The 25,733-nt window shown below is 44.8% G+C and overlaps 2 protein-coding genes across 3 annotated transcripts; one reads left to right on the top strand and one right to left on the bottom strand.

Moving 5' to 3' along the window:
* Positions 1–487: 487 nt before the first annotated feature.
* On the bottom strand, positions 488–10,497 carry LOC134402755 (cytochrome c oxidase assembly protein COX15 homolog). Its single transcript, XM_063132469.1, has 9 exons — positions 10,164–10,497; positions 8,315–8,502; positions 5,438–5,560; positions 5,015–5,201; positions 4,471–4,638; positions 3,140–3,221; positions 2,745–2,899; positions 1,742–1,855; positions 488–1,192 (listed from the first exon to the last, which is right to left on the bottom strand). The coding sequence occupies exons 1-9, from the start codon at positions 10,233–10,235 to the stop codon at positions 1,061–1,063; spliced, it is 1,221 nt and encodes a 406-aa protein (XP_062988539.1). The 5' UTR covers positions 10,236–10,497; the 3' UTR covers positions 488–1,060.
* Positions 10,421–25,716, top strand: CUTC (cutC copper transporter). 2 transcript variants are annotated; one of them, XM_063132470.1, is made up of 9 exons: positions 10,421–10,523; positions 13,509–13,580; positions 18,738–18,797; positions 19,265–19,474; positions 20,280–20,315; positions 20,575–20,708; positions 21,793–21,820; positions 22,802–22,907; positions 23,652–25,716. In XM_063132470.1, exons 1-9 carry the CDS (start codon positions 10,478–10,480, stop codon positions 23,761–23,763), a joined length of 804 nt encoding a protein of 267 aa, XP_062988540.1. In that variant the 5' UTR covers positions 10,421–10,477; the 3' UTR covers positions 23,764–25,716. The 2 variants fall into 2 exon arrangements, with proteins under 2 accessions (XP_062988540.1, XP_062988541.1); XM_063132471.1 differs by lacking the exon at positions 10,421–10,523 and adding an exon at positions 11,594–11,864.
* Positions 25,717–25,733: the final 17 nt, after the last annotated feature.

Raw genomic sequence — 25,733 nt, 5'->3', positions numbered from 1 at the left:
TCCACAGGCGGCGCTCTGATTGGCTAGCGCCCACTTCTCCGTCAACCCGTGTTTTGGAGCCTCGGCTCCGCGTGCAGAGAGTTGCGACCGCACGCCCCCTGCTGGTCGGGAGGGTTCAGAAGACGGGAACTGCCGACGCTGCTAAAGCGCTCCTAAGCCAGAGCCTGCTGCTTCCAGCACAGGGGAGGCAGGGCGGTGCGTTATCGTGATCCACCCTCCAAACCCACTGAAGAAGAGTATCACCCATTAGGGGGAAATCAGGGGCTCTTTGACTGCACACCACAGCTGCTTCAGCAGTCCACCCTTCATCCCAATTCTGCATTTTACACTGTCTCATATCATCCAATATTTCAATACAGCCGTATTTTAAGTGTCTTAATCTTATGTAAACCACCCAGAGAGCTTCGGCTATGGGGTGGTATACAAATGCAGTAAATGATGATAGCAAGGTAGATTGCATAAGGACATTCAAATAGTGGATTTTTTTCAGAAAGACTCATCAAGAAGCATTTTTAATTAAATTATGATAATTCTGAAATATTCAAACATTAATATAATTCCACTCAAAGAGAATATGGCCCATGGCACAGAGAATAAGGCCCAAGACACTGCTACAGAGTACAACTACATCCTCTCAGTCCTATGTAATGTCGCCACGCCTTCAATTACAGTCAATTCAAAATTCAAGGCCCACTCACCCCTTAATCCTATACCATGCCAATGCTGACATCCATTAATCTACACAGAATGTAGTAGGATAGAGACACCATTGAGATGAGCTCATGGCCACAGCCTTAGACAGATGGCATAGTTCAAACAACCCCAGTTCTTTTCACAGGGACAGTCTTGTCAACCTCACATCTTAAGCCAAGGATAGCTCGACAGATGGTGGTTCAAATTCATCAGGTTTTGCTACTAAATACTCCAGATCTTGAAGTCGAGGTGCTGCTCTGCACAGTGCTCTTCTTAGTCAAATTCAGGCTTTCAGGCACAGTTGTTCACAAAATATGTAGCAAAGGCAGCATTCCTGAACACCCAGCTCCTGGCTGAGAGAGTGAGGCTATTTAGGGATCCGCCTAAGTTCGTGAATCAGCCACAGAGCCACACTGAGCAACACCAAGGAGCCTGACTGATGAGTGGCTGCTAAAGGAGTCGGGACATACAAGAGTAGGGTGCTGATTCCCAGGGTGACCTAGAAGGGAGTAAGAAAAGCAGTGAACTATCAGAAGAAAAACATGCTTGCCCACCTGCAATTTAAGAGAGAGTGGGCATATATGTACGTGTGTGTGTATGTATCATACGTCTGCATAGATGGTTGCCCACCCCATTATGCACGGTCTATTTTTCCCACCCTTTCTACTAGTGCAAATAACCTGCTACCAGAATAGTTCACTGTGCTTCACGATGCAATGCTAATCAAGCTGCTCTTCATTGTCTCAGTTTAAACCCAGTAGACAAGAGGGAGCAGGCATGGGCAGCCACCATAGCATTGTGCTGTGCTTCCATGGCACCGCACTATTGCAGTTTCATTTCTGTCTTTTGGTATTAATGCTAAAAAGGAAGAGCTGTGCAGTGCAATGGTTGCTGCCAGTTCCAGTTTTAAATGCCTGAGACAGGTGGCTGCACTATCAGGTACAAACAGGCAACTGAAAGGAGGGGGAAGTTTGTCACTTAGATCAGAGGATACTACTTGCCTGTCAGTGGGAAATTAAATAGATGGATTAAAGGACAGAGGCTGTACCTGAAGGTATGCTACTGTTAGTAAGGAGGCAACGGCCATTCTAGTCCTGCGTGGCAGAGGAATCTTCCTGGAAAGGAGGTACAGACCTGTGATAGCTGTGACAGAGGAGACTCCCTAAAAGAAGAAGAGAAAAGTACTTACTGAGGGAATGAGGAAACATCTTCCAATGGCATTAAGGGCCCCCATTCTCCCATATTTTTAAGGGAGAGATGGAAAGCACTAGACACAGAGATCCATACAGGACATACATACCCTATCCCTAAGCCTCTCTTCCTTAACCTCCACTGCTTGATTCACACTCCCTGTAGCTATTTACAAGCCCCAGCTCTCCTAGATACTTCATTAACAGACTAGAACATTGGCTCTAGCAGCTCTACCGCTCACACTGATAACCTCCACACAGGTCCCTTTTATGATCCCACCATTTCTTCCATATCTTGTGTATTCAAAGACTCTGAACATGTGGTTCTCCAACTGCTATAGTAACAATAACATCATCATCAACAACAACTGCATGTTTTCAGGAACAAAGCAAGCTGTAGAGCTTACAACCTTAAGCAATGAGCAGGGGGTTGGACTCAATGGCCTTATAGGCCATTTAATGGCCCCCAGAACTGTTGTTTTAAAATGGATACTGTTGTTTTTATACTGTTGTTTTTGATGGTTTTAAATTATGTATACTTTTAATGTTTACTGTTTTTAACTTTTGTAAACCACCCAGAGAGCTTCGGCTATGGGGCGATATATAAATGTAATAAATAAATAAATACTATTCTATGGATTCTAAGTGAAGATGGTCTTCCCTGGCTCTACTAATTGAGATCCTTCAATTGTGGATAGCACGGACTGAAACTAGTATCACGTATGCAAAGCGTGTGATTCACTCCAAACTATGGACCCTCCCTTTCCCGGCTATCAGTTTTATTTGCCAACTGGAACAAACCCAAGAGGAACATAGCAATTAAGAGTCATCAATTAATAGCACGAAGAGGATGGCACATACTAGAATCCTGTGATTGAACTGCACAGTTGTGGGATTCTCAAATACGTTCCTCAGCATTGGGGAAAAGGCAAGAAGATCCTCAGGAATCCAGCGTTCCCCCATCTTAGGAAAGGAATTGTACACAAGACCAGCATCCAGTCCTGCCACAAATGCCCCTAAAGTTCCAGAGAAGAGAGATTGACACACCTGGAAGTATGAGGTTTAAAGTCATCAAAGTGAGAGTTAAGGTCTTTCCCCTATATAGAAGTTTCCAGCTCAGTGTACAGACACTGCAAGAGGAAGCACCTTGGAGCCATAGAAGGCTAGAACCTCCCCTGGGACCCCCACACCCCAGATCATGCTGCTTCCTGCTTCTCAAATAGAGAGACCGGTGCAACAATAACAGAGACTTTTACCTGAGAGGGCAGTGAGAAAGATGAGGCCTGATGTTCCATAAGTGAACCTTCTCAGGCGCAGGAGTTGACGAGTTTCAAGTAACTATGAAAACACAAGGTGGAGTATCAGGGGGGTATGCAATGACCTCTTTATACATTCTCTGGGGAGTATGAGCAAAGCAACTACATTTTCCATAGGTTCAACACATGCCTCCAATAGAGTCCTGGCAAAGAATGAACAACTTTGTTAGCCATTAACAGCGAAACAAGGAGGCAGCACTGACAGCTAAGCGCTCCCCTTTCTGCTCTTCTCACACAGCCACTATGCAGCATGGCTTTTAATGGGCATGGTTTACATCCAAGTATATATAACTGTGAATTCATTCTAGCTAAGTGTTACAGAAACCATTAGGAGTTCATCAGTCATCATCATCATCTATTTATTTGTTACCCGCCTCTCCCTCTGGATCAAGGCAGGGTACAACACAATTAAAAACAACATAAAATACATAAAACTAATTCAAACATTAAAACCAGTGCATCATTAAAGGCAGCACAACATTAAAAAAAGGTATCTTAAAATTCAGCTGGGTAGGCCTACCGGAAGAGATCAGTCTATGGCTTTCTTAAATTCTGGAAGACTATCAAACAGTTGGGTTCCCAATTTCATAAGCCTTAGGGTTGTCCTGTGAAGTCTGAGAGTCCCCTGGCTCAGGCGGAGTTGAACATAAAGGGTAATGCCAGCCTACCATGCTGGTTTGGTGTTCAGCCCAAGCAACTTTTTGTCACTACCTCTAATGCTAGGAGTTTGAAAAAACCCTTTCTCCCTTCACACCTGTATATAAAATGTGAGCTGTTCGATCCAGCTCGGTCTCCTCCTGCAGATCCTATGCTCCTTGCGATGGGGCTGTGATGGGGCTGAAACTCCCATTTCTTGCTTCCCAGCCCTATGGAATGAGTCTGTGGCTCCCTTTGTTGCCTATCCCTCCCTCCCCCTGCAAGAGTCTTTTTCTTATTTTACATGTTATGCATATAATGATGCCAGGGTAAGTGCTGGGGACATGTCCCATCACCATGAATTCACTGGCTCTCTCCATGTGTATGGGCATAATCACTAGCACAGTCATTTGACTGGTCAGCTTTAGTGATGTTTCCAGGGACGGTAGGGCTCTGCGTGCAGTGTGTGTGTGTCTGCATTTTAATGACATTTTTGTGTTTTCTGATTGTGCGTTTTCCCCTCCCCAGCTGAGCACACGTAGGACCCAGGATCCAGCTGCAACCTATCTACCCACCCACCCACTGCAGAATTGTTGTATAAAACATGTCCTCTACTTGCCCCACTTTTCACACACCTTGTGCTGTGGTAACAGCAGTGACAGCCCAGTCCACAAGCTGTAGCAGTAAAGAACAAGTGCAGATCCCAGGTGAGCAGCTAGACGGTACTGGCTGACCCGAGGAATATCATGAGAGTCTGGCTTTTCCTCTAGTCCACTTTTCACCATGTACCAGCCCAACAGGCCCTGCCAAAAACCAACAACAGAAGTCCTATAGAGGCATTAAACAAAACCCATTCCCAGCCCTGTTAATATCATGTACACCCCCTGCCAAGAAACCAAGGTCTGATAACACCAAAGCAGAGATTCATTTCATGTTTACCATCACATCTTTTAGGACAGACATCCTGCATCCCACAGCAAGATGAGAGAACAGAAGAAACAGGCCTTCACCGCCTGGTTTATTTCCTTCTTTGTTGCACAAGCTGCTGAAGCTTCACATATAAATCGGCACCAGCTCCTGGAGCTTTCAAGATATCACTGTCTTCCTGCCTCATCTTAGTTACCACAGGTACCCACCACAGTCATTTAATGAGTTTAATGTCCCAGTGGCTTTTCCCACCTGGAAGCAGATAAGCCCACAAAGGGCAAAGGCGTGACCCTTCATGGACCGGTTCAGGTAGCCTTTCCTCCAGAAGTAGGCTGCTGGAAGGATGTAAGCCAGCCCCACAAGCCGTCCCCACATACGGTGTGAATACTCCATGTACCAGATAAATTTGAATTCTGTCAGTGTCATGTCATGGTTCAGGCTGTTGGATTGGAGAAAATATGTTTTTTTAAAAAAAAACACAAATAAACAGCAAACCATCAGCTAGGGGTAATCATCCCCTTCCCACCTCATCATCCTCCAGTAAAAGCATTCAAAATACCCTTTTTTCTACTCTTGCCTTTTGCTGGGATAACCCCTTGCCAGTGATAGTAAAGTAGACCTCTCCATTCTATTGGAAATTTAGCCTCCCAGGGCCTCAGCCCAACCCACACTTACATTTTAAATTCTGGGAATTGCTGGTACTTCTGGAATTCTGCCTCCCACTCCTGCTGTGTCCGAGGAGGTTTCATCTCCCGCACCAAGTGCCAGTTAACCATTGAAAGCCCAGATTCTGTCAGCCTAAGAAAGCGAGCACAACAAGGACTTACTACTGGGGGAAGCTGCTTTCAAAGTGGAACATGTGTGTGTGTGTGTGTGTGTCTGCCTAGAAAAACAGCATGAATACATAATGAGAACTCAGAAATTGATGTGGAGCCGCAGGAAGAATGCAGATGCTGGGATGACTGTTTGCAAACCTACCAGTGATCAAAAAAATACATAAGATATGTACCCTCAATTACATTGAATTAACATATGTCAGAAGCTTGTTATGAAGACAAGGAGGAGAAAAAACACGATTACTATCCTGAGTTCCTTGGAAGAAAGGTAGGATAAACAATAAATACATTTTGTATATAGAAATCACTGTGATGTTAGAAACACCCTCCACATGTGAACATGCACCAAATGTACTCTCTAAATGTGCAGAAAATAAGCACACCTTATTAAGTCATCTTAATTACACCATACTTTTACAAGGTGGTAGAATTGAATGACTTGCATGGGAAGCAAAGCAAGGCTGGGAGAACAGCCTTGACTTGGAATGCCTTTGAGATGCAGTCCAGACAATCCTCAGCACGCTTACGAAGAAATACCCCCACTGAGCTCAATGGGACTTACTTCTGAGTAAGTACGCTTCAGATTGCACTGTTAAATTGCTCTATCGAACACAGTGAATTTACTTCTGAGTAAACATGCATAGGTTTGCACTGTAACAGAGCAGGAGTACTATAGAAGGTACCACCAGATTACCACCAAAACACTTAAGCAAGTGACCCAAGCCTCATGATGCAAGGAAACACAAACCCACTCACATCAAGATGACAGGCCAATCAGAACAGGGGAAAAAATCTTTCTAACCTCAAATATGGTAGTCAGATGGATCCCAGAATTGAACAAAGTCCATCCACACATCTCACCAAATCCGAAGTCCATCATTTACGCAGAGGTCTGTGCCTGTAATCCCCTTTCTAGTTCTACTCCCTGATGCCAAAGAGGAAAGAGGCTGGGGTAGCTGGTGTATGAAGCAAACTGAAGATGAGGAAACAACACTTTCCAACATCGTGAATCCCAACTAAAGTTTCAGAATAGAAAATCTCAAGAATATTGTTCGTATGTTTATTCAGCTATGCTGAACTTAATGATTTTTATTTTGTTTTCATAACTGTTCTAGGAAGACTATTCCTGAATGTTATACCTTTCAGTTATAAGCCTCTTTCTGAACATTAGTCATTTATTCAACAACAGCCTTATTTAACCTCTAATAGTGCAATCTTATACAAGTCTACTCAGAAGTAAGTTTTATTGCATTCTAAACAGTGTTATGTAAGAGTGTGCTTCTGCATTTATATCACTTTGCGATATTTTCATATTAGAGGCTAGTGAATTCCTGAATTCAACCTGATCTTAAGCCAGATGTTCCTTCCAGCAAGCAAAACTAGGCTTACAGTGGGTTGGAAGTTTCAGCCAAACAAGCCCACATGGTCTATTGACTTATCAATTAAAGTGTTCTTGATGTTGGATACACAGTTTAGTATGAGAGATTATTCTAGCTGTTCTCGCAAATGTTACTATCCTGTCTAGATGTGGCAAGAAATTGAGACCTTTCACAACAAACCACTGAATCAAGAATCTCTTGCTGACAGGATTAATTAAAAAAGATGGTTGTCTCAACTTTGAACTTTTCTTATTCATGAGTATATTAACCTATCAAGAGTTCTTGCTAATCAGGCTTTTGTCAGCTTATTATTTCCTGTATTTTATTTATTTATTTATTTAAGGATTTTTATGCCGCCATTCAGCCAAAAAAGGCTCTCATGGCGGCTTACAAAGGTATTTCTTGACAGTCCCTGCCCACAGGCTTACAATCTAAAAGACATGACACAAAAGGAAAGGGGATTGGGAGGGAGGAGGAGGGGGGGGGGAAAGGAAAGCAAATTCAGGCACTACAATCTTAGTTGGAAAGTTCAGCAGTTACAGTTGGTAGCAGGAGGGAGGGGGCTCTCAGCTGGAGCTGGACTCAGGCATGGTGGAGAGGTGCCTGGCTGTTGCTTCCTCCCTCACTGGTGGCCTCTCCAGAGACAGTTGGTAGCAGGAGGGAGGGGGCTCTCAGCTGGAGCTGGACCCAGGCACGGTGGAGAGGTGCCTGGCTGCTGCTTGCTCCCTCACTGGTGGCCTCTGCAGTGAGGTGATAGTTTCCCTGTAAATTACTGTAATTTAATATATAATCTGAAAGCCAACTCATAACACTCCTAGCATGTATACTTGTGTCAGAAACATGGAAAAGTGTGCACTGTCGATCTCTGCAGCTGTTTAAGCATCTGTAGTCTCTATCTGACCATATTAGTTTTGTATATTTGTCTTTTACAAGGAAGGAACCCTGTGGTTGGGTTGGACAACTTGAAGGACTCTAAGCTGGAAGAACATGCTTTTTCAGACATGTTCCTCTGACCGCTCTGGGCCTCTTGGAAAGTCCAACTCAAGCATTCTGAAACAGAATTCCAGTCCCTACAGGGCACCTGTAAAACGAGGGTAGAAAAAGAATGGCACAGCATCCAAAGGGTAGGGAGGTCATGGAGGTTCTTTCAGATACACACACTATAAGAGGCTGGCCAGAATGACCATTCTTTATAACATCTTGCATAGCAGCAATGCTCCCAAGAAAAAGAAAATGTGTCTTTGCTGGGTGCAGAGAAATCCACTGAATCTGTGAGAGATGAGGATCATAGTGTCAGAGATAAAGAAAATATAGTGAGAGTGGCTAACTTCCCTCACCTAGTGATGCCACCGAGCACCACAGCTCCAGCCACAGTGCCACTGCATATTAAGAGCCAGCGCCCTACAATCCGGTCTGTCACAGCATTGGAGACAGGTGGTACAGCTGGTTTGGTCTGGGAAGCCACTTCTGACACCACACTGTGTTGCGTCCGCCTCTGTGGGAGCTGCCACCACCGGAGACATTGCTGAGGATAGAAAAGGTGGTGAGGTCATTGACAATTAGTGCACCCACTCCACCTGCACTGAGTGTATGTTCCCAATCCACAACATATTCACAACTGAAATGAAAGAGGCACTGCTCACACAAGCTGGGAAACCAGGATGATGGGGAAAGATCACTTTACCCTATCTTTGCCATATCAGGAAGGTCATTTTCAATGCAGAATGTATTATTCAAAAATGCACAACGATAAAGGACCACATCTTCACAAATTCCATAAAAATAAACAGCTATTGGCCAAGAAGCTCAGCACAACTGATTTTTTAAATGTTCAATATGTACTTTAAACATTGTCATTATGCACTTGCAGCTTTGCAGAAGCATTTGGCTAATCAGTTAGCAACAAAAGGCTGAACTCAATGCATTCTTGGTCTAATCCATCAGGGTTAGAATCATAGAATAGCAGAGTGGGAAGACTCATAACTCCTAAATGGAGCATGCTCAGTAGCGTCGCTCTCCCCCCTCCCTCCTGTCTCAGATAGATTGGAATGTTGGAAATAAGATGGTATTCATCTCTTGTAACAATCTTGGTTGTTATGGAATATTGTTGCATTTATATCTGTTGTGAACTTCCTATGTGTCCAAAAGCAACAACATCTTGTGGCACCTTGAAGCAGTACTCTCCAGATGTTGTTGTTGTTGGACTGCAACTCCCGTCAGTCCTAGTCAGCATAGCCAGTCATAGAATCATAGAATAGCAGAGTAGGAAGGGTCCTACAAGGCCAGAGAGTCCAACCCCCTGCTCAATGCAGGAATCCACCCTAAAGCATCCCTGACAGATGGCTGTCCAGCTGCCTGTTGAATGCCTCTAGTGTGGGAGAGCCCACAACCTCCCTAGGTAACTGATTCCATTGTCATACTGCTCTAACAGTCAGGAAGTTTTTCCTGATGTCCAGCTGGAATCTGGCTTCCTTTAACTTGAGCCCATTATTCTGTGTCCTGCATTCTGGGCAGATCGAGAAGAGATCCTGGCCCTCCTCTGTGTGACAACCTTTTAAGTATTTGAAGAGTGCTATCATGTCTCCCCTCAATCTTCTCTTCTCCAGGCTAAACATGCCCAGTTCTTTCAGTCTCTCTTCATAGGGCTTTGTGTTCATAGGGCTTATATTCTTTAAATGCTTAAGGAAAATAAGGGGAAACATATGTGAACTTTTGCACTTGCCATCTTTAATGTATCCAGTTCTGAGAACAACAGACCACAGAGCTTGACCTTATAGTAGCGTTTTTAAATATTCACCCATTCATAATTAGAGTTCACTAAATGGAACCATGGCCTGTTTGAAATTTGACTAGTAGAGAAGCTTCCCAATCCCAGTTGAATCGAAACATACAGTTTCTTCGCTGCCATGGCAGCCCCAGTGACAAAGAGGTTCAGGTCTAACCCGAAAGGATGGGTCAGGGTGAAACGTCTTGCCTTGGACCTCACGAGGATCGGTAGCACCCTTTGCTGCATTCCTTTGGGCCGGTCACTTTGGCCTATTAACTAAGAACCTATACCTCTCCCCGGTTGCCATAGAAACGTGACCCACCCACGCCCGTGATTGTTGACCACATTCTACCAGAAGAAGAGGCTTCTCTGACTCAGTCCCCATTACCCTGGAAACCAAGTTCCACCCCTCAATATACCTGGCCAGGAGAACCTCCTCCACGAGGGGCCAGCAAGAGCCGAGCCCCTCCGAGTACCGCCCGCAGAAGCATCGCTTCCAGACACGACCCGGAAGCGGCTTTCTTCTGACACGGAAATGAACCGAAGACTTTCCGGCACCCCCCGGGGGGTGGTCGCGCGCTCGGTCTACGTGACAGAGAGGACGACGCTTCCAATCGCGCGTGCGCGCGCGGCCAGAACAGGAGAGAGTCGAGGGGCGTGGTAGTACCGAACCAACAACACCAAGGCCGCCTACAGAGCTCCCCCCTCCTCCTCCCCCCTCAGCGGACGCGGAATGAGGAAATGGGACCGGAAGCGGGGGCCGGCGGAAGATTGCGAGGGTGAGTGATCGGAGGCGGAACCAGGAACGGCGGCTGGAAGGGAACATGGGGGGTCCGGAGGGCGGGGCCAAGAGCGGAAATCCGGGAGGCTGTAAGCCCTGCATCCCTTCCCCCATCGTCCCCCCTCCAAGTCGAGGATGGCGATGGAAGAAGCGAGGGGTTCTTGTATGGGCGCCCTTCCACCGGATATGGGCAGCCACATTGGCACACACACACGCGGGCAGTGCATGCCGGGAGTGGGGAGCGTGTAAGCTTCCGGGCGGTGTAGGGCTGTCTCTCCCATCAGCCCTAGCCAGTGGTGAGGGATGCTAGACGTCGCAGTCCAGCCACACCTAGAGGGCTACACTTTTCTCATCCCCGGTGTCGAATCAAGTTGAAAAGGTTTTCCTGGAAAATGTGGCTTCAGCCTGCAGTGGGGGGAACTGGCATTTTTATAGGGCAACCTTATACACGTCTACTCAGAAGTAAATCTCACTGAGCTCAATGGGGCTTCCTCCCAGGCATGTACTTTTGTGGGAGCAAGTCCCATTAAACTTAAGTGGGACTTGTTTCCTCTGAGTAGATGCATGTAGGATGGCGCTGCCAATAGCCACCAATCCTAAAGACTCGCCGTGCGTAGAAAAAGAGTGCATGGAAGAGTAGGCCAGGCCGAGCCTTTCTCCCTTACATGTTTTGTATCTTCTGGAATGGTTTTATGTTGGTGAATATGAAAACATGCAATCTCTCCCTTTCTGGACAAATGACATATGATGCCAAGAGCTGTGGCATGCTGATCAGGCTCAGGACTTCAGAGTGGGGCAGTTGGAACCTTCCTCCCCTCTATCATGGTCCTGATGAAAGTTGGCTTTTCTCCCAAGTTGCTATTTTTACCGGAAGGAAAGCTGGCACCAACCAGGAAGAACTTCACTGTTTGATTCTGCTGAGTGAATAAATTAGTCCTTGGTTTCCTCTGTTGAAGCAGTGTAATGATAATAAAGCTACCCTCAGTTCAAATTGATGTTTACTGATGGCATTTTCTAAATTATTGTTGTTTCACAAATTATATGGATAGTTATATTTGGGTATATATGATGTTTCTCATTTTCCTTCTATAATAGCCCCCACAGCACCTCATTTGTCTTAAATGAGATAAAATACCAGCAATAGATAACAATAAGCAGGTGAAAACAAATCAAATAGTGCAGGTAAATAGTATCTTATGCCCCTATGTAGCATCTTCTTGCAACTTAGTCACCCAGATTTGCATGGGAGCATGTGCCCAAGAGCAAAGGCAATTGCAGAACAAACATGGCTCTTAAATCCATAGGTTTATCATTACAAAGCTACGTGGTGCTTTTGAAGGTAGGTAGCAGAGATTTGCTTTGAACTGGCAATATTTTAGTGATCCATGTAGGAAGTTGCATAAAGACTGCTTGCCGTTCACCAGTATGACAGTTTCACGAGTGTATTTTTTTATATACTCAGAAGATTGATCAGGGGGAACTTTCTGTGGAACTTAGGAAAGGATCCTTGCTCAAGTTGCGCATAGGATTTCATCCCTGTTGATGTTAGTATGTCAAAAGTTATTGGCCAAAGTTCTAGCTGTTTTCAGAGTCTATGGAGTTGCGCTGCATCAGTCAAAGGCACTGTAGTTTACATACTATGGAATTCTTGTGCTTTCATGCATCTCAACTTTTATTTATTTATTTATTACATTTTTATACCGCCCAATAGCCGAAGCTCTCTGGGCGGTTCACAAAAATTAAAACCATAATAAAACAACCAACAGGTTAAAAGCACAAATACAAAATACAGTATAAAAAGCACAACCAGGATAAAAAAACCGCGCAGCAAAATTGATATAAAATTAAAATACAGAGTTAAAACAGTAAAATTTAAATTGAAGTTAAAATTAAGTGTTAAAATACTGAGAGAATAAAAAGGTCTTCAGCTGGCGACGAAAGGAGTACAGTGTAGGCGCCAGGCGGACCTCTGGGGAGCTCATTCCACAACTGGAGTGCCACAGTGGAGAAAGCCTTCCTCTCTGCAGGAGAGCCAGAATTTTTTGAACTGTCTGTACTGGAAAAAGGTGGGAAGGGAGTCCTCTCAGTCCTGCTTATATGCCCCCCCCCATCCTAATTCCCTGTTTTTTACTTGTCCTATGTGAACAGATTCAATATTACTTTTGCATGATGTAATTGCCTTAAGGACTACCAACTCCTGCATGAGCCTACTGAGGTGTTGAGTTTTTCTGAGGCCATTCTCCACCCCACCAATAAGGTGGTGACTGGGGATAGGGCCTTCTTGGCTGCAGTGTTTCAGCTTTGTAATGCTCTCCCCAGGAGGCTCACTTGGTGCCAAAACTGAGGCCTTTTTGGTCCCAGGGTTTTATTTTCACAGGCCTTTTAAGTTTAGAAATCTAGAGTTTTTAGTCTGCTGTTCTCTTTGTATGTCAATCTTACTGCTACTGTTTTAACTAATTTGTGATTTTATTGTATTGTGATTTAATTTTGCCACCCTGGGGGACTTCAGGCTGAAAAACAGCTTATTAAAGTTTTGTAATAAATGAGCAACCAAATAAATAAAATTATAATAGCTGAATCAACGGTAAATTTGATATGTTCTGACAATGCAGCACAGCAACCCTGGCACAAACTCTCCGGCCACTGTGCCCCCCCTTCTTCCAGTCACCACATCACACATGCCCCCCTTTCCCCTTACTGTTGCCCTGTCACACCAGAGGGCAAGTGGGATCCATGGAGAGGGGCGTCAGCTGGAGAAAGCAGCCGGCACAGTTCTTCAGAGAACCAGCTGAATTTCCTGGTTCTGAGGGAATCTATGAAGCTTCTGATTCTGAGGGTTGGATGTGCTTAAGTGATCAATGTGAAAGAAGCCAACCGAAAACCACAGCAGGGGCTAGAACTTGAGGTGAAACAAATCGCCTCTCAGTAGTTATCCAGGCAGAACTAAATTTTCCCATAACCTCTGATTGTGTTTCTCTTCTAGGAATGGCCAATGGCTTTCTCATGGAAGTATGCGTTGATTCAGTGGAATCTGCTGTGAATGCAGAAAGAGGAGGTAATCCCATAAAAAGATTGAAGATGAAGTTACCTAGGAGTCTCAGGCTGATACAGGCTCAGTTCAGACATCACGTTCCTCAACAGTGGTGTTAGAACTCGACAGTGGAGTTTTGACACCACCGTTGAGAAATGTGTTGTCTGGTGGGAAAACTCCATGCAACAGTGGAGGGTTTTTAGGAAAACATTCCATGCAGAATATCCATGCTGTGCAGAGGAGAGTTCCTGCACAACTGTTCTGTTGTGTGGCAGGCTCCATGGAGTTTTCTGTTGCATTGAGTTGACTTTTCCCACTGGCTACAGAGTTCCCTGGCAAGAGTGGCAAAAGGAACGAGTGCTGCTCTAGGAAAGCAGTCGGGATTGGGGTTTTGCAGCAATGGCTGATGGGATACCATCAGGAGGACCAGGGCAGGAGAGAGGGTGGAGGAACTGTCAATCAAACATCACGATGGATTTTACTCAACTCCACGGTAGCCCACAGTCACACAGTGGTGGAGTTAGAACATGTTGTGTGGGGAGTACTGTTGTGGTTAGGTTTTTACCCACAGAAGGAAAAGGACTCTAAAGAGTTAAAAAGATGTCCTTGGCCAGATTGTCTCTGCCAGGAGAAGTCCAGTATGAAGCAGATTCTTCCCTGGCCTACGTGCGGTACGAGATGTACAAGATGAAGAGACTATTGGTTAATTGGGCCAAGGAGAAAAGTGTATTTAAGAAGTCCATGTTGTATGGCTACTTACTGCTGGAACTTACTGCTGGAACTTACTGCTGGAACTTACTGCTGATGTTATACTGCTACGTTGTTGCTGTACTGTGAAAGGACTGTATATATGACCATTTATTCTGTAAGTAATTTATTTAGTGTCAGTAAAGCTTCTTACTGACCAAAGACCGTGAGTGCTTCTTTTTGTTCCTAAATTCAAGCTGAAACCATTTCCAGACTCTACGCTGCTGCTATTTCGCACTCTGCTATATTTTTGGGTAAGCAATTACCCCGATAGGTTATGCGCCCAGAGAAAGTCTGGAAGGCATAATTTTTGGTTGCTGGAAAGCTTGAGAGCAAAGGAACGCTGGAGGGAAAGACGGAGTCGAGCTCAGGCAGTTCATCGAGCTCAGACGGGTCTGTATCCAGTGTGAGTCGCGCTCCAGCCCAGCCGGTGAGGATGGCCCAGGTTCAGATGGCATCCAGTATTCCGGTGGAACGGCTGAATGAGAGAAATTACTTAACGTGGTCATTCAAGATGGAAATGTTTTTGAAGCGGGACAGATGTTGGAACGTCGTGAGTGTCCCGAGGCCGGTTGGTCAGACTGCTCAAGAAGCACAAGTGTGGGAAGAGCAGAATGAAAGGGCCAAAGCAAACATTGTCTTGAGTATGGAGGACTCGCAAATTGTCCATATCAACAGAGATGAGACGGCAAGAGACAGCTGGAATGCGCTGAGACAGATTTATGTGCGTGCGTCGGCAAGCACACGGCTGAGCCTCACCAGAGAGCTGTATCGGTTAAAGTTGGAGGAGGCTGGAAGTTTGGCAAATCATCTCCAACAGGTGAGATCTCTATTTGTCCAGTTGCAGGAGGTCGGAATCGTTTTTACGGAAGAGCATAAGTGCTACCTGATTTTGGGGTCGTTGCCTCAAAGCTGGGACATTCTGACAACCAGTCTGGAAAGTATGAAGACTGATGAACTCACTCTTCATTATTTGACGGGTCGTTTGCTCCAAGAAGAGAAACGGCGTCTTTCCAGGAAGGAGGAAAACTGCCAGGAAAGGGTTAAGCAGTCAGCCCTTGGCAGCAGAGAAAGAATGCAGAAAGATAAGTGTTTCCAAGACAACAGTGTGGAGAGAACCGCAGTTGCAATAAGAGAGTGTTATTTTTGCAAACAGCCGGGTCATATCAAACGCTTCTGTAAAAAGAGGAAGAAGGGAGTTACACAGGCTGGAGAGGAGAAGGAATGCTCGAATGCATTTGTTTCAGCCACAGTGAGGTGTAACGAGGCCCAAGAGGTTTGGCTGATTGATTCTGCGTCGTCCAGAACAATTTCTAATAATCCAGAGGCGTTTCGGAAGATGGAACCAAGCAAGGTGAAGTCAATCACGCTTGCAGATGGACGAACGTCGAGGGTGGAAGGAATTGGCTGTTGCTACGTTCCATGTCTGCAAAAGGAGTGTGAACAGGTTCTGTATGTTCCAGATTTAGATTTTTGTCTCCTTTCTGTTAGTGCTCTAACGTCTGAAGGATACGTTGTTACGTTTCAGAAGGATGAGTGCCAAGTGATTAAGGATGGACAAAATGTGGCACTGGGACATGTTAAAAATGGACTGTTTTACATGGGTGCAGGTAAAGAAAGGGTGGCACAAACTGGTAACGTGCCAGACCATAAAAATTGTGTTCATGAGTTGCACAGGCGTTTAGGTCACGCAAGTTTTAAAGTGTTAAGTCACATGCCTCAAGTGTGTACAGGGTTAAGCTTGCGAAACTGTAAAAATTTCTTGGATTGTTCAATCTGTCATCAGACCAAATCCCGGGTGCAGAACATCTGCAGGAAAAGTGACAGGGTGTCACAAAAGCCTTTTGAACTGGTGTTTATTGACTTGGTAGGGCAATTCACGCCTACACAAGGGGGATCCAGTTACGTGCTTGTAATTCTGGATGATTACACACGCTTTAGTTGGTGTTATTTACTGAAGCGAAAATCAGAAGCTTTTGAAACTTTTAGGGATTGGAAAACTTGGGCGGAAAAGTTCTTTAACAAGCCCATTATTTCTGTGCAGTCGGACCGTGGGGGTGAGTTTGTTTCTGGAAGGTTCTGTGAGTGGTTTAGGAAAACAGGAATCACACACAGGTTAATAGATCCCCAAACTCCTTTTCAAAATGGGTCAATTGAGAGAAGAATTGGAGTACTTCAAATGAAGAAAGATTCTCTCATGGCTGATGCAAACGCTGAGCAAGATTTGTGGGGAGAAGCATTTTTAACCGCAAACTATTTGTGTAATAGAACCTGGAGCAGGGTTACAGGCAGTTCGCCTTACTGTTTACTTTTTGGTTCAAAGCCAGATTTGTCTCACTTGAGAACATGGGGGTCTTGGGCATACGTGAATATCCAAAGGTCTAAAGGTGAAACCAAGTCTGTGAAATTACGTTTTGTGGGTTATTCTGGCATGCAATCCAAATCTTGGCGTTTTTCCCTAAGTCATGGGAAGGTGGTTGTTTCTAGGTCTGCTACTTTTCAGGAGGCAGGTTGGGACAGGATTCAAGGTTCCCAAATTCTGTTAGAAACTGTGAACAACCAGGAGAAAACAGTAACTCAGGGGTTAACTTCTCAGAGCCCTCACATCTCTGAGAAGAGTGTTTCCACTCCCAAAAGTGGAAGGGAGGAGGGAAATGAAAGGGAGGAAGAAATTGCCAGTGTACCTCGTCGTTCACAAAGAAAAAACAAAGGAATTCCACCTTTAAAGTATTCAGATGAATTCAGTGTTTGTTATGTGAAGTCTGAACCTGAGAGTTACAATGATGTGTTGAAATTGTCTGAACAAGAACAAGAAAAGTGTTTTCAGGCAGCGAAAACTGAAAGGGGGTGTTTTCAAACACACGTGTCTGTATGCAAAGGGGCAAGCAAAAGAGTACATGATTGTGGAGCTAGTGGTTCGTCTACTGGTGGCAGGGAGTTCCCAAGACCACATTCAAGAAAACTCAGCCCAAAGCTGCAGGAAGGGTTGAAACTGAAGTCTCTGGGGAAATTTAGGTGTTACCTTGGTGTAGAGGTAGAAAAGTTTCCAAAGGAAATTACCTAAAAAAGCCAGAAGCAGAAAGTTTTAAAATTGTTGGAAGATTGCAAAGTAGTTCAACGCCCCAAAGCACAAAGTTTTTCAACAGTGCTTGGAAGAAGAAGAAAAGAAAAACTTACATATAAAAAAAAAGTCTCTGGGAAATGTAACACACAGAGAAATGTACACAATGTTGGGATTGTTGTAAACATGTAAAGTTGATTTCTTACAGGTGAAATGTAATGAAATGTAAATTGTATTTTTTCTGTAGTTAAAAATGAAAGGGTGTTGTGGTTAGGTTTTTACCCACAGAAGGAAAAGGACTCTAAAGAGTTAAAAAGATGTCCTTGGCCAGATTGTCTCTGCCAGGAGAAGTCCAGTATGAAGCAGATTCTTCCCTGGCCTACGTGCGGTACGAGATGTACAAGATGAAGAGACTATTGGTTAATTGGGCCAAGGAGAAAAGTGTATTTAAGAAGTCCATGTTGTATGGCTACTTACTGCTGGAACTTACTGCTGGAACTTACTGCTGGAACTTACTGCTGATGTTATACTGCTACGTTGTTGCTGTACTGTGAAAGGACTGTATATATGACCATTTATTCTGTAAGTAATTTATTTAGTGTCAGTAAAGCTTCTTACTGACCAAAGACCGTGAGTGCTTCTTTTTGTTCCTAAATTCAAGCTGAAACCATTTCCAGACTCTACGCTGCTGCTATTTCGCACTCTGCTATATTTTTGGGTAAGCAATTACCCCGATAAGTACCTCCTAAAAGCTCAACGGTTGAGTGGAGTTTTCACACTGCATTGACTAACGTGTTGTCTGAACTGAGCCACAGACTATATATAACTGCAAAGATAGGCATTATCACTTCCCCAAGAAGCATGTAGCCACTCTGGGACCCCCTTTGACCTCAAGAGCAGTATTATAAAATACTATAAATAACCAAGACTCTGATCTAGATTAGGACACATAGATTTAGGACAAGAATTTATGTATCCTTTTTAATGTCTGCAGTCCTGTCAGGATAGGGCAAACTGCATATTTAGATGAATACATGACAAGACATTTTGTCCACTCCTATTTTAACCATTTTAGCAGTCCTATCCTGCTTTAATGCAATTAGTTGGTCCAGCAGCAGAATCAAATAAAACCTAGGCTGTAATGTTCAAATTGCTAGTTCATTGGTTATTCTGATAGGTTATCTTCAGAGTACAGATTGAAATACGTGTTGGAAAACTAAATATAGAGGACAGAACTCATGCTTAAATGATACCTTGAGAGTACCCAGTGCTACTCATTTGTTAGAGATTGCTCCTTCACCTCTGCTTTTCATATTGTACATCCCTATTAAATCCATTTAGATCTGGAGGTTTAAGTTGTGATCCTGTTGCAGGTGCTGGCCGCCTTGAATTGTGTGCCAATCTGATGGAAGGAGGAACTACGCCTAGTATAGGTGAGTTGGCACATTCAGGCTAAGAACTAACCCATTTGTTTGATGCAGTGTGTAATAGGACTGAAGAGTGAAGACAAACTAAGTGATCCTGTAGATGTTTTATAAAATGGACCTCTGCTCTTTAGGCCCTCTGCTCCTGCAACAGAGAAGAAGTACCTGGTGTTCTGCTTTTTCCTTTTTCTTTTTTTGTAGCTGAGTGAAGAAATTGATCTATTATCACCTTCTGAGTTTGTTTCAAAGCAGGCTGTCATTTTGTCATCTGATTTCACCTTCTGCTACCAAGTACTGCAGAGATTGCTTAGAGCCTCTTCTTTTCTATTTTCCCTTGCTACTGCTGCAGGACCCTGTCCTGAGGGTCTAGCTCTGTCTCTTTCCTCTTTACCTAGTTCTAAGTTCACTTGTCCCACTCATAGATCCAGCCAATTCTTAACTGATACCATGTCCTAATCTTCTCCTTTTGCCTACAGGGCTTCTGCAAGTGATGAAGCAGTATATACGGGTGCCCATATTTGTGATGATCCGGCCCCGTGGTGGGGACTTCCTCTATTCTGACCGGGAAGTGGAGGTGATGAAGGCCGACATTCGACTTGCCAAGCAACATGGGGCTGATGGGCTGGTGTTCGGAGCCTTGACTGAGGATGGGCGTGTGGACACAGAGCTCTGCACAGCGTTGCTGGGTCAGGAGGCCTTACTTTCCATAGGGTATTTTCACGTATTTGGTGCTGGGTTGACTTTGGTGACCATCATTGTAGGGTGATACCAGCTGGTGATTCTATGAGCAGCAAAGGGGGGGATGAGATAGAGACTGCCTCACTATTCTGAGCTATGGTGTGTGTGTGTAGTAGTAGTGAGCCTAAGAGAACCAATGTGCTTGATGTTCTCTCTGCTGAATATTGGGGGGGAGGGGGTACCCTTCATCATGATTAGGATTATCCCACTCCTCAGCCCCATGCCATGTACTAATTGAAGGTTCCATGTCATCTTCAAGGGCAGCCCCACATATAACACTACAGTAGTCCATCTAGGAATTGCTCAGCAGCAAAGAAGTCGACAGAAAAGAAATTCAGTTAGAAACAAAGCTCATGTAACTTTGTGGATCGATTAATCCACAGGCTATCTAGAGAGTGGAGTGGATGCTTCTTTACTCCACTCCAAGATTACGTTTCCAGTAAATAAGCCCAAGATTACTTTCCCAGTAAATAAGCCTAACATGTGAGGGGCTTGGTAAATAGTGAGTGGGTAGACTAGATCTACCTAGCTAGGTAGAGTGAGTAGTGTCAGTGGAGATCATTGACGCAACAATCTCAGCTGACAAGAATGGATGATGGATCTATACTGCAGAAACTACTATACAGCCATAGGGAGAGGTTTCCTTTCTCTCCAGGGCCTGTAGTAGAAGTGTTGCTTTTGCTGGGATCGGAAATGTTCTTGGAATAAAGATGCACTGACCATCTGGGACCTTTGTTTTGTTTTGTTTTGCAGCTGCTTCCCGCCCTCTGCCGGTTACCTTCCACAGAGGTGAGTTTCTGGGGCTTGGAGCAGGGAATGGAAGGCTGGACTGCTTTCTTGCAGAGTGCAGGCCCTGATACTATGGCCTTGCCTGTTAGGGACTGTGAGAATGTTCACACATTAGTGCTGCCTACCAGGGATTCGAGGACCTGTATGGCCTCCTGTTTGGAAACAACCATTTCAAACACGTGGTTTACATCCAAATCCTAAGACTTGCCTTCTAAAAAAAATTGCCAGTAGAGACTGACATGCTCCATTTCAACTGCAGCTTTTGACATGGTCTATGACCCTCTGGCAGCCTTGGAAACACTGATATCGATGGGTTTCGAGCGAGTGCTGACTAGTGGCTGTGATAGCTCTGCCTTGGAGGGGCTGCCCTTGATAAAGCGGCTGACAGATCAGGTGAGATGTCATCTCTCTCAACTTTGTAACTGTACTGGTACCTTTTTCTTACCTTCTTGGAGTTTTCTACATAAAAAAAACAGGCAATGCATAGTAGAAACAATAAATAAATAAATGCCAGCTACTTGTCAGTTGCAGACTTCAGATGGGTGAGGGTTCTGCACTGATGCAGTCTGGCTTCCCAGCTGATTATACAGAATCTGTGTCTGGCACCATCAGTTGTTTTAGCTTCTCTTAATACTGCATTGATCCCCATAAATCCCTGCAGTAACTTAACTCCATTCTTCTCTGCTAGGTACATATAGCACACACACATCATACATGTTCAGCAGAATACAAAAGAGCCAGCAAAAGTAAACATAGGAGTCATCCAGTTATTTAAGGGTTGCTTCCACTCTTTCTCACGCTGGGGTAAAGTTGAAGCAGTCCCTTTGTTGGCCTGGGAGAGAAGGCCTGCCTCCACATTTCTATTAAAGGGGAATATACCAAATAGAAGGCCCTTATGGTGGAGGGAGCTGAGAAACGTGAGAGGGTTGCAAATTCCAAGCTTGCTTGGGGGCATGAATCCTGTGGTTCAAGTCATTTTTTAAAATCCCATGATAGAAATGAATGGATCCAATGCTTTAGCCAGAAAGAGAGCCGCCCATTGCTATGGCCAAGGGTGCCCTCGCTGATCATTCTACAATGCACTGTCACAGTGGGCAACCACAGAAAGACCCCTGCTGCGGCGGATTCCAGCATGTTGAGGTTGGGCAGTTGGGTGGGGAATGAGCAAGAGGCACATTGTTTCCTCCAGCTCAGTATCCTGAGATGGAGGAGCTTCAAAGGTGCTCAGTCCTTTGACTAGTTTGCAGATATGGCGATGAACTTAGCAGGGGACTAGCTACTGGAAGCATGCACTAGAGACTTAGTATGTCAGTAATTTACTTGGAGCAAATCACTAAAGAAAAAGCATAAAAATCCAAAAGTAAATTCTGCAGATAAATAAATTCTGTGTCTTCCTAAACTAGATGGTTGTCCCACCCCTGTGTTACGTTTTTTCTTACAAGCAAGAACACTAAATCCCTTTTCTCTTCCTTTTCAGGCTAAGGGCAGGATTGTTGTAGTGCCAGGTAGGACTCTGCTGTGAGTACCACTAGTTGGTAAAGGCCAGAGCTCGAGCACCAGTCTAGTAGGTAGCTAGGTACCCCACCCCCATATCCCCAGATGTTTCGAAATCCAGGTGCTTAGGAATATACAAACAGAATGTAGTAGAAATAAAAGGGCTCCTGTAGCGGGCAGCACAATTGCTGAAACTGCCTCAGACTCCCAGAGCAATAGTGTGTTTCTAATCCAGCTAAACTCACCTTTCTAGACTTCTTGCCTCTTGTCAGACCAAATTCAAACTGCAAATTGCTCCTAGGTCTCTGTCCTTTTCCCAGACTCTTGATAGGTAGGACATCATGAAGACAAAGGAGAGAGATTTCTAGCCATCAAGGAACATTAGCATCCTTTTATCACGGCCCTGACTAATCATTGGTTGTCCGGCAGATGGGCCCATTCATCCTAGCCAAGGCAGCCAGTCTGGTAATCTATTGCCAAGTGGGCTTGTGCTTCCACCTAGGAGGCATAATGAGTTGGGGGGGGGGCGACTGCAGGGAATGATCAAGTTTCCTTATTGTTGTTTCTCTCCACTTCCTCATTCTTCCCAGAGGGGAAAGAGGAAGTAAACCAAGACCATGTGGCCCATTCAGAGGCTGTTTTTATCATGTCCTTTTCCTGCACACAGCATATTCCATTTTTAAAAAAAGTCTGATTAAAAAGGGAGGCGGATGTCATTGAAGGGCACGTGCACATCTGTAAGTGGGTAGTCGCGAGCGTGTGATAAAACGCTAATCTGATGAACCTCACTATCTCTAGGAGGCCAACCTGCGGCCCAGTTTTGAGTGCAGCATCCATTCCTCTTGGCACCTGAAATGTTTTCTAAAGTTCAACCCCAGGTTCAGAGCAAAGGGCTTTCCCCCTTATATTTAGAATCTATCTCTGCATTTCTTGAAGTAATAATCACTGCTTGACTTCATATTTGTGACTGAGCAATGGATTCTCTCCGCCAGGGGGAGGCATAACTGAGAGGAACCTCCAGAGAATCCTCGAAGGCTCCGGTGCTTCTGAGTTCCACTGCTCGGCGCGCTCAGCCAGCGACTCAGGCATGAAGTTCAGGTAACTGAGCAAGATTCTTCCCTGACCTACTGATGGGGCCAAGTCTTGTTTGCACCTCTTGATGCAGCTCCTATATTTTGGATACTGATCTGGTCAGCAACATCAGGAGCGCTGGAACCTGACAGCTGCATTGGGCTGGGAGCAATGCCTCCGGCACAGGGGCATTATGGGATTTTGTTTGTGGTTCATCGTTTCAGATCTGGTGGGCAAGATAGCATCCGAATGGCAGCACTTGGCGTTTCTGATATTTGGGTCACCTTGACAGCTGATCATGTCCCGATGGAAGCTATGCTTCAGGGGTGCAAAAACTTCAGACCCAAGCACCAGATTGGGCCTGCCTGGGGTCCCGGTCTGAACTTCCAGGGTTCCCCAGATCACCATACCGCTCCCCACACCCCCAGCCCCCTTTCCAGTGACTATTGATCATTGTGGAGGTGGTACATTAGCCCATTCTAAAACGTTGAAATGCCTCTCCCCAGGCTTAGTCGCTGGCAGTGAGAACTTTATGCTGGTATTTTGGCCTTGCCTTTGCCACCCCTCCCCACCCCCACCCCACGACTGGCCCTGAAGTGCTTCTCCAAAATGGAATTCCGTCCTTGGGCTGAAAGCAGTTCAACACCCCCTGCCATGCGTTGCCCAAAATGGGGTGGGGGGAAGGGGAATAGGACTCGACCTGGTTCTTTTCCTGGCTGTTCCGAGTTCAGATTCCAGACAGTATCCAATGACGTGTTGGTTTTCTTTTAGAAACCCCAGCGTTACCATGGGGGCCTACCTCTCTACACCTGAATATTCCCACAAGGTGGCGGATGTGGCTAAAGTGAGGAACCTGAATGCAATTGCAAAGAATATCCTGTAGAACAAGATTCTGTGGGACAGGAAGACCCAATGCCCTGCAACCTGCCCAGCCCTTAGGCATAGACATTTCTACAGCATCCTTCCCAGTGCTTAAAAGGACATGGGCCCATCAAATGAAGAAGCCTTTACTTGTTTTTCCTCCTATTCCCACTTCCTGGTCTTGCTCCACAGGGCCTTTCCCTTAAATGTTGTGAATGCCATTCATCTGTGGGGAACAAGCTGTGGGGAGGGATGGTGCTTAGCTATAGGGGCACTCACCATTAGGCCACACTCCCTGTGACTATCGTGTCTCAAATAAACCCTAAAGCCACTCCATGTCGCTGTAGCTCATCTTCACGCAGAGACCATGGCAAGGTATTGCACTTCTTCAGAAAGAACCATGCCAGGGTTGTGTCCTGGCCTGGGGAGGGCATCTGGTAAGTGTTTCAGGCGGGCAGCAGGGGTGAGTGTGCTGAGGATTGCAAGCTTTCTTCTTCCCAGTCCTGTTTCACTGAAATGGAGGTCTTTGCCTCTTTGGAATACAGGGATCAAGCTGAGCTCTGCTCAAGAAATTCTGCAAGAGTTGGGAGATCTTTTCCTTATGCAGAATGGACAGGTTAGGGAGCAACAATAACGTGGGAGAACAGTGCCACAGAATTTGTCTACAAAACGTGTTTAATGGACTTGGAAACGGTCAAGTTCTGGGTCCTGTCACACATAGGGCAGGAAAGAGAGTGGAGTGAGGGTTGCCCTAAAAACAAAATATCTTGCCCTTGCAGCATTTGCTTCCATTTTTCAGAGAATCATATTTATTGTTGGTTAAATTTTGAAACAGTTAGTTCTCTGGGTGGTGCACAAATAAATAAAATACAAAGTAAAACCCACACAATAACAGATAAAACAGCACAGGATAAAACCAAAATAAAAGCAACAACAGCGGATAAAATAATGCAAAAATCTAAAAACACTAAAAAAAATCAATCTAAAAAGCCCAGAAAAATAAAAAGGACCTCACTAGGTGCTTAGAAAAGAGCATAATGTGGATGGTAGGTGAGCTTATCTGGGAAGGAAATTCCACAGGCAGGGCGCCACCACTAAAAAGGCCCTCTTTCTTGAAGCTACCCACCTTAACCTGTTTTGTTGGGGAACCTGGAGGAGGGCCTCAGACTTGGACCCAGGTAGGTAAATATGAGAAGAGAACATCCATCAGATAACGTCGCCCCAAGCCATTGAAGCTTTAACGTTTAAAACTTGCATTTTGAATTGGGCCTGGAAACAGACTGGTAGCCTTTGCAGATGGCAAAGTACTGGCGTGATATATAGCATAATATATAAGACTATATGTATATATACACACACATACATATATCTCAAGGAGAGGATAGCTCCTCAGGTGAGTTACTACAAGATATCATCTTGAGGATCCGAGGAGGGTCAGAGAAGTTCAGGAAACCTTTGTGTTTTCATCTGACTCAGGTTAGGGGAGTTTCGGAGATTCAAAGCCAAATGCTAGTGTAAGTCTTACATTGCAAAAAACAATGATGTTGTTTCTGTTGCTCATTGAAATCTAAAACTTCCTGCTCCCTTTATACAAAGGGGGACCTTGGGAAAGGGGAATATTGATGCAATAGCCTGACATACATACAAAGTCATAGTGAAGGAATTACCCCATCCCATGGGACAACTACACATTGGTCATGTTCTACATCTCAATGCAAGAATGAGCTGGGGACAAGATTGCTGAGCACTGTGGAAAAGTAATCTTCATTCTCTTGTTTTCCTGTTCTCTAGGGTTGCATGTTTAGCTCCTGATTTTTATCTGAATGCTGCCCTATAGTACAGGGGCATTTGATTATCTAATAATTAACTGTGAGGGACTTAAATTGCTTCTTCTATGGACATTGGACTCTTTTGTCAGGACTGAATCACAGTTGCTTATGGAATTACTGATTGCATAAAGAATGAGACAGCAGAATCTCTCTTGCCTCTATT

The sequence above is a fragment of the Elgaria multicarinata genome, chromosome 8 (genome assembly GCF_023053635.1).
Source record: "Elgaria multicarinata webbii isolate HBS135686 ecotype San Diego chromosome 8, rElgMul1.1.pri, whole genome shotgun sequence".
NCBI lineage: Eukaryota > Metazoa > Chordata > Lepidosauria > Squamata > Anguidae > Elgaria > Elgaria multicarinata.
This window is presented reverse-complemented; position numbering and strand designations above follow the sequence as displayed.

Bases quoted from the DNA above. Each gene is read 5' to 3' on its own strand.
- LOC134402755 (XM_063132469.1), bottom strand. From the start codon at position 10,235: ATGCTTCTGCGGGCGGTACTCGGAGGGGCTCGGCTCTTGCTGGCCCCT. The intron at 5,202-5,437 runs GTAAGTGTGGGT...CCAATCCAACAG, and splicing joins CAATTCCCAGAATTTAAAAT to CCTGAACCATGACATGACAC. The intron at 1,193-1,741 runs GTACAGCCTCTG...ACTCCCTTCTAG, and splicing joins TAACAGTAGCATACCTTCAG to GTCACCCTGGGAATCAGCAC.
- CUTC (XM_063132470.1), top strand. From the start codon at position 10,478: ATGAGGAAATGGGACCGGAAGCGGGGGCCGGCGGAAGATTGCGAGG. The intron at 10,524-13,508 runs GTGAGTGATCGG...TTTCTCTTCTAG, and splicing joins GCCGGCGGAAGATTGCGAGG to GAATGGCCAATGGCTTTCTC. The intron at 20,709-21,792 runs GTGAGATGTCAT...CTTCCTTTTCAG, and splicing joins TAAAGCGGCTGACAGATCAG to GCTAAGGGCAGGATTGTTGT.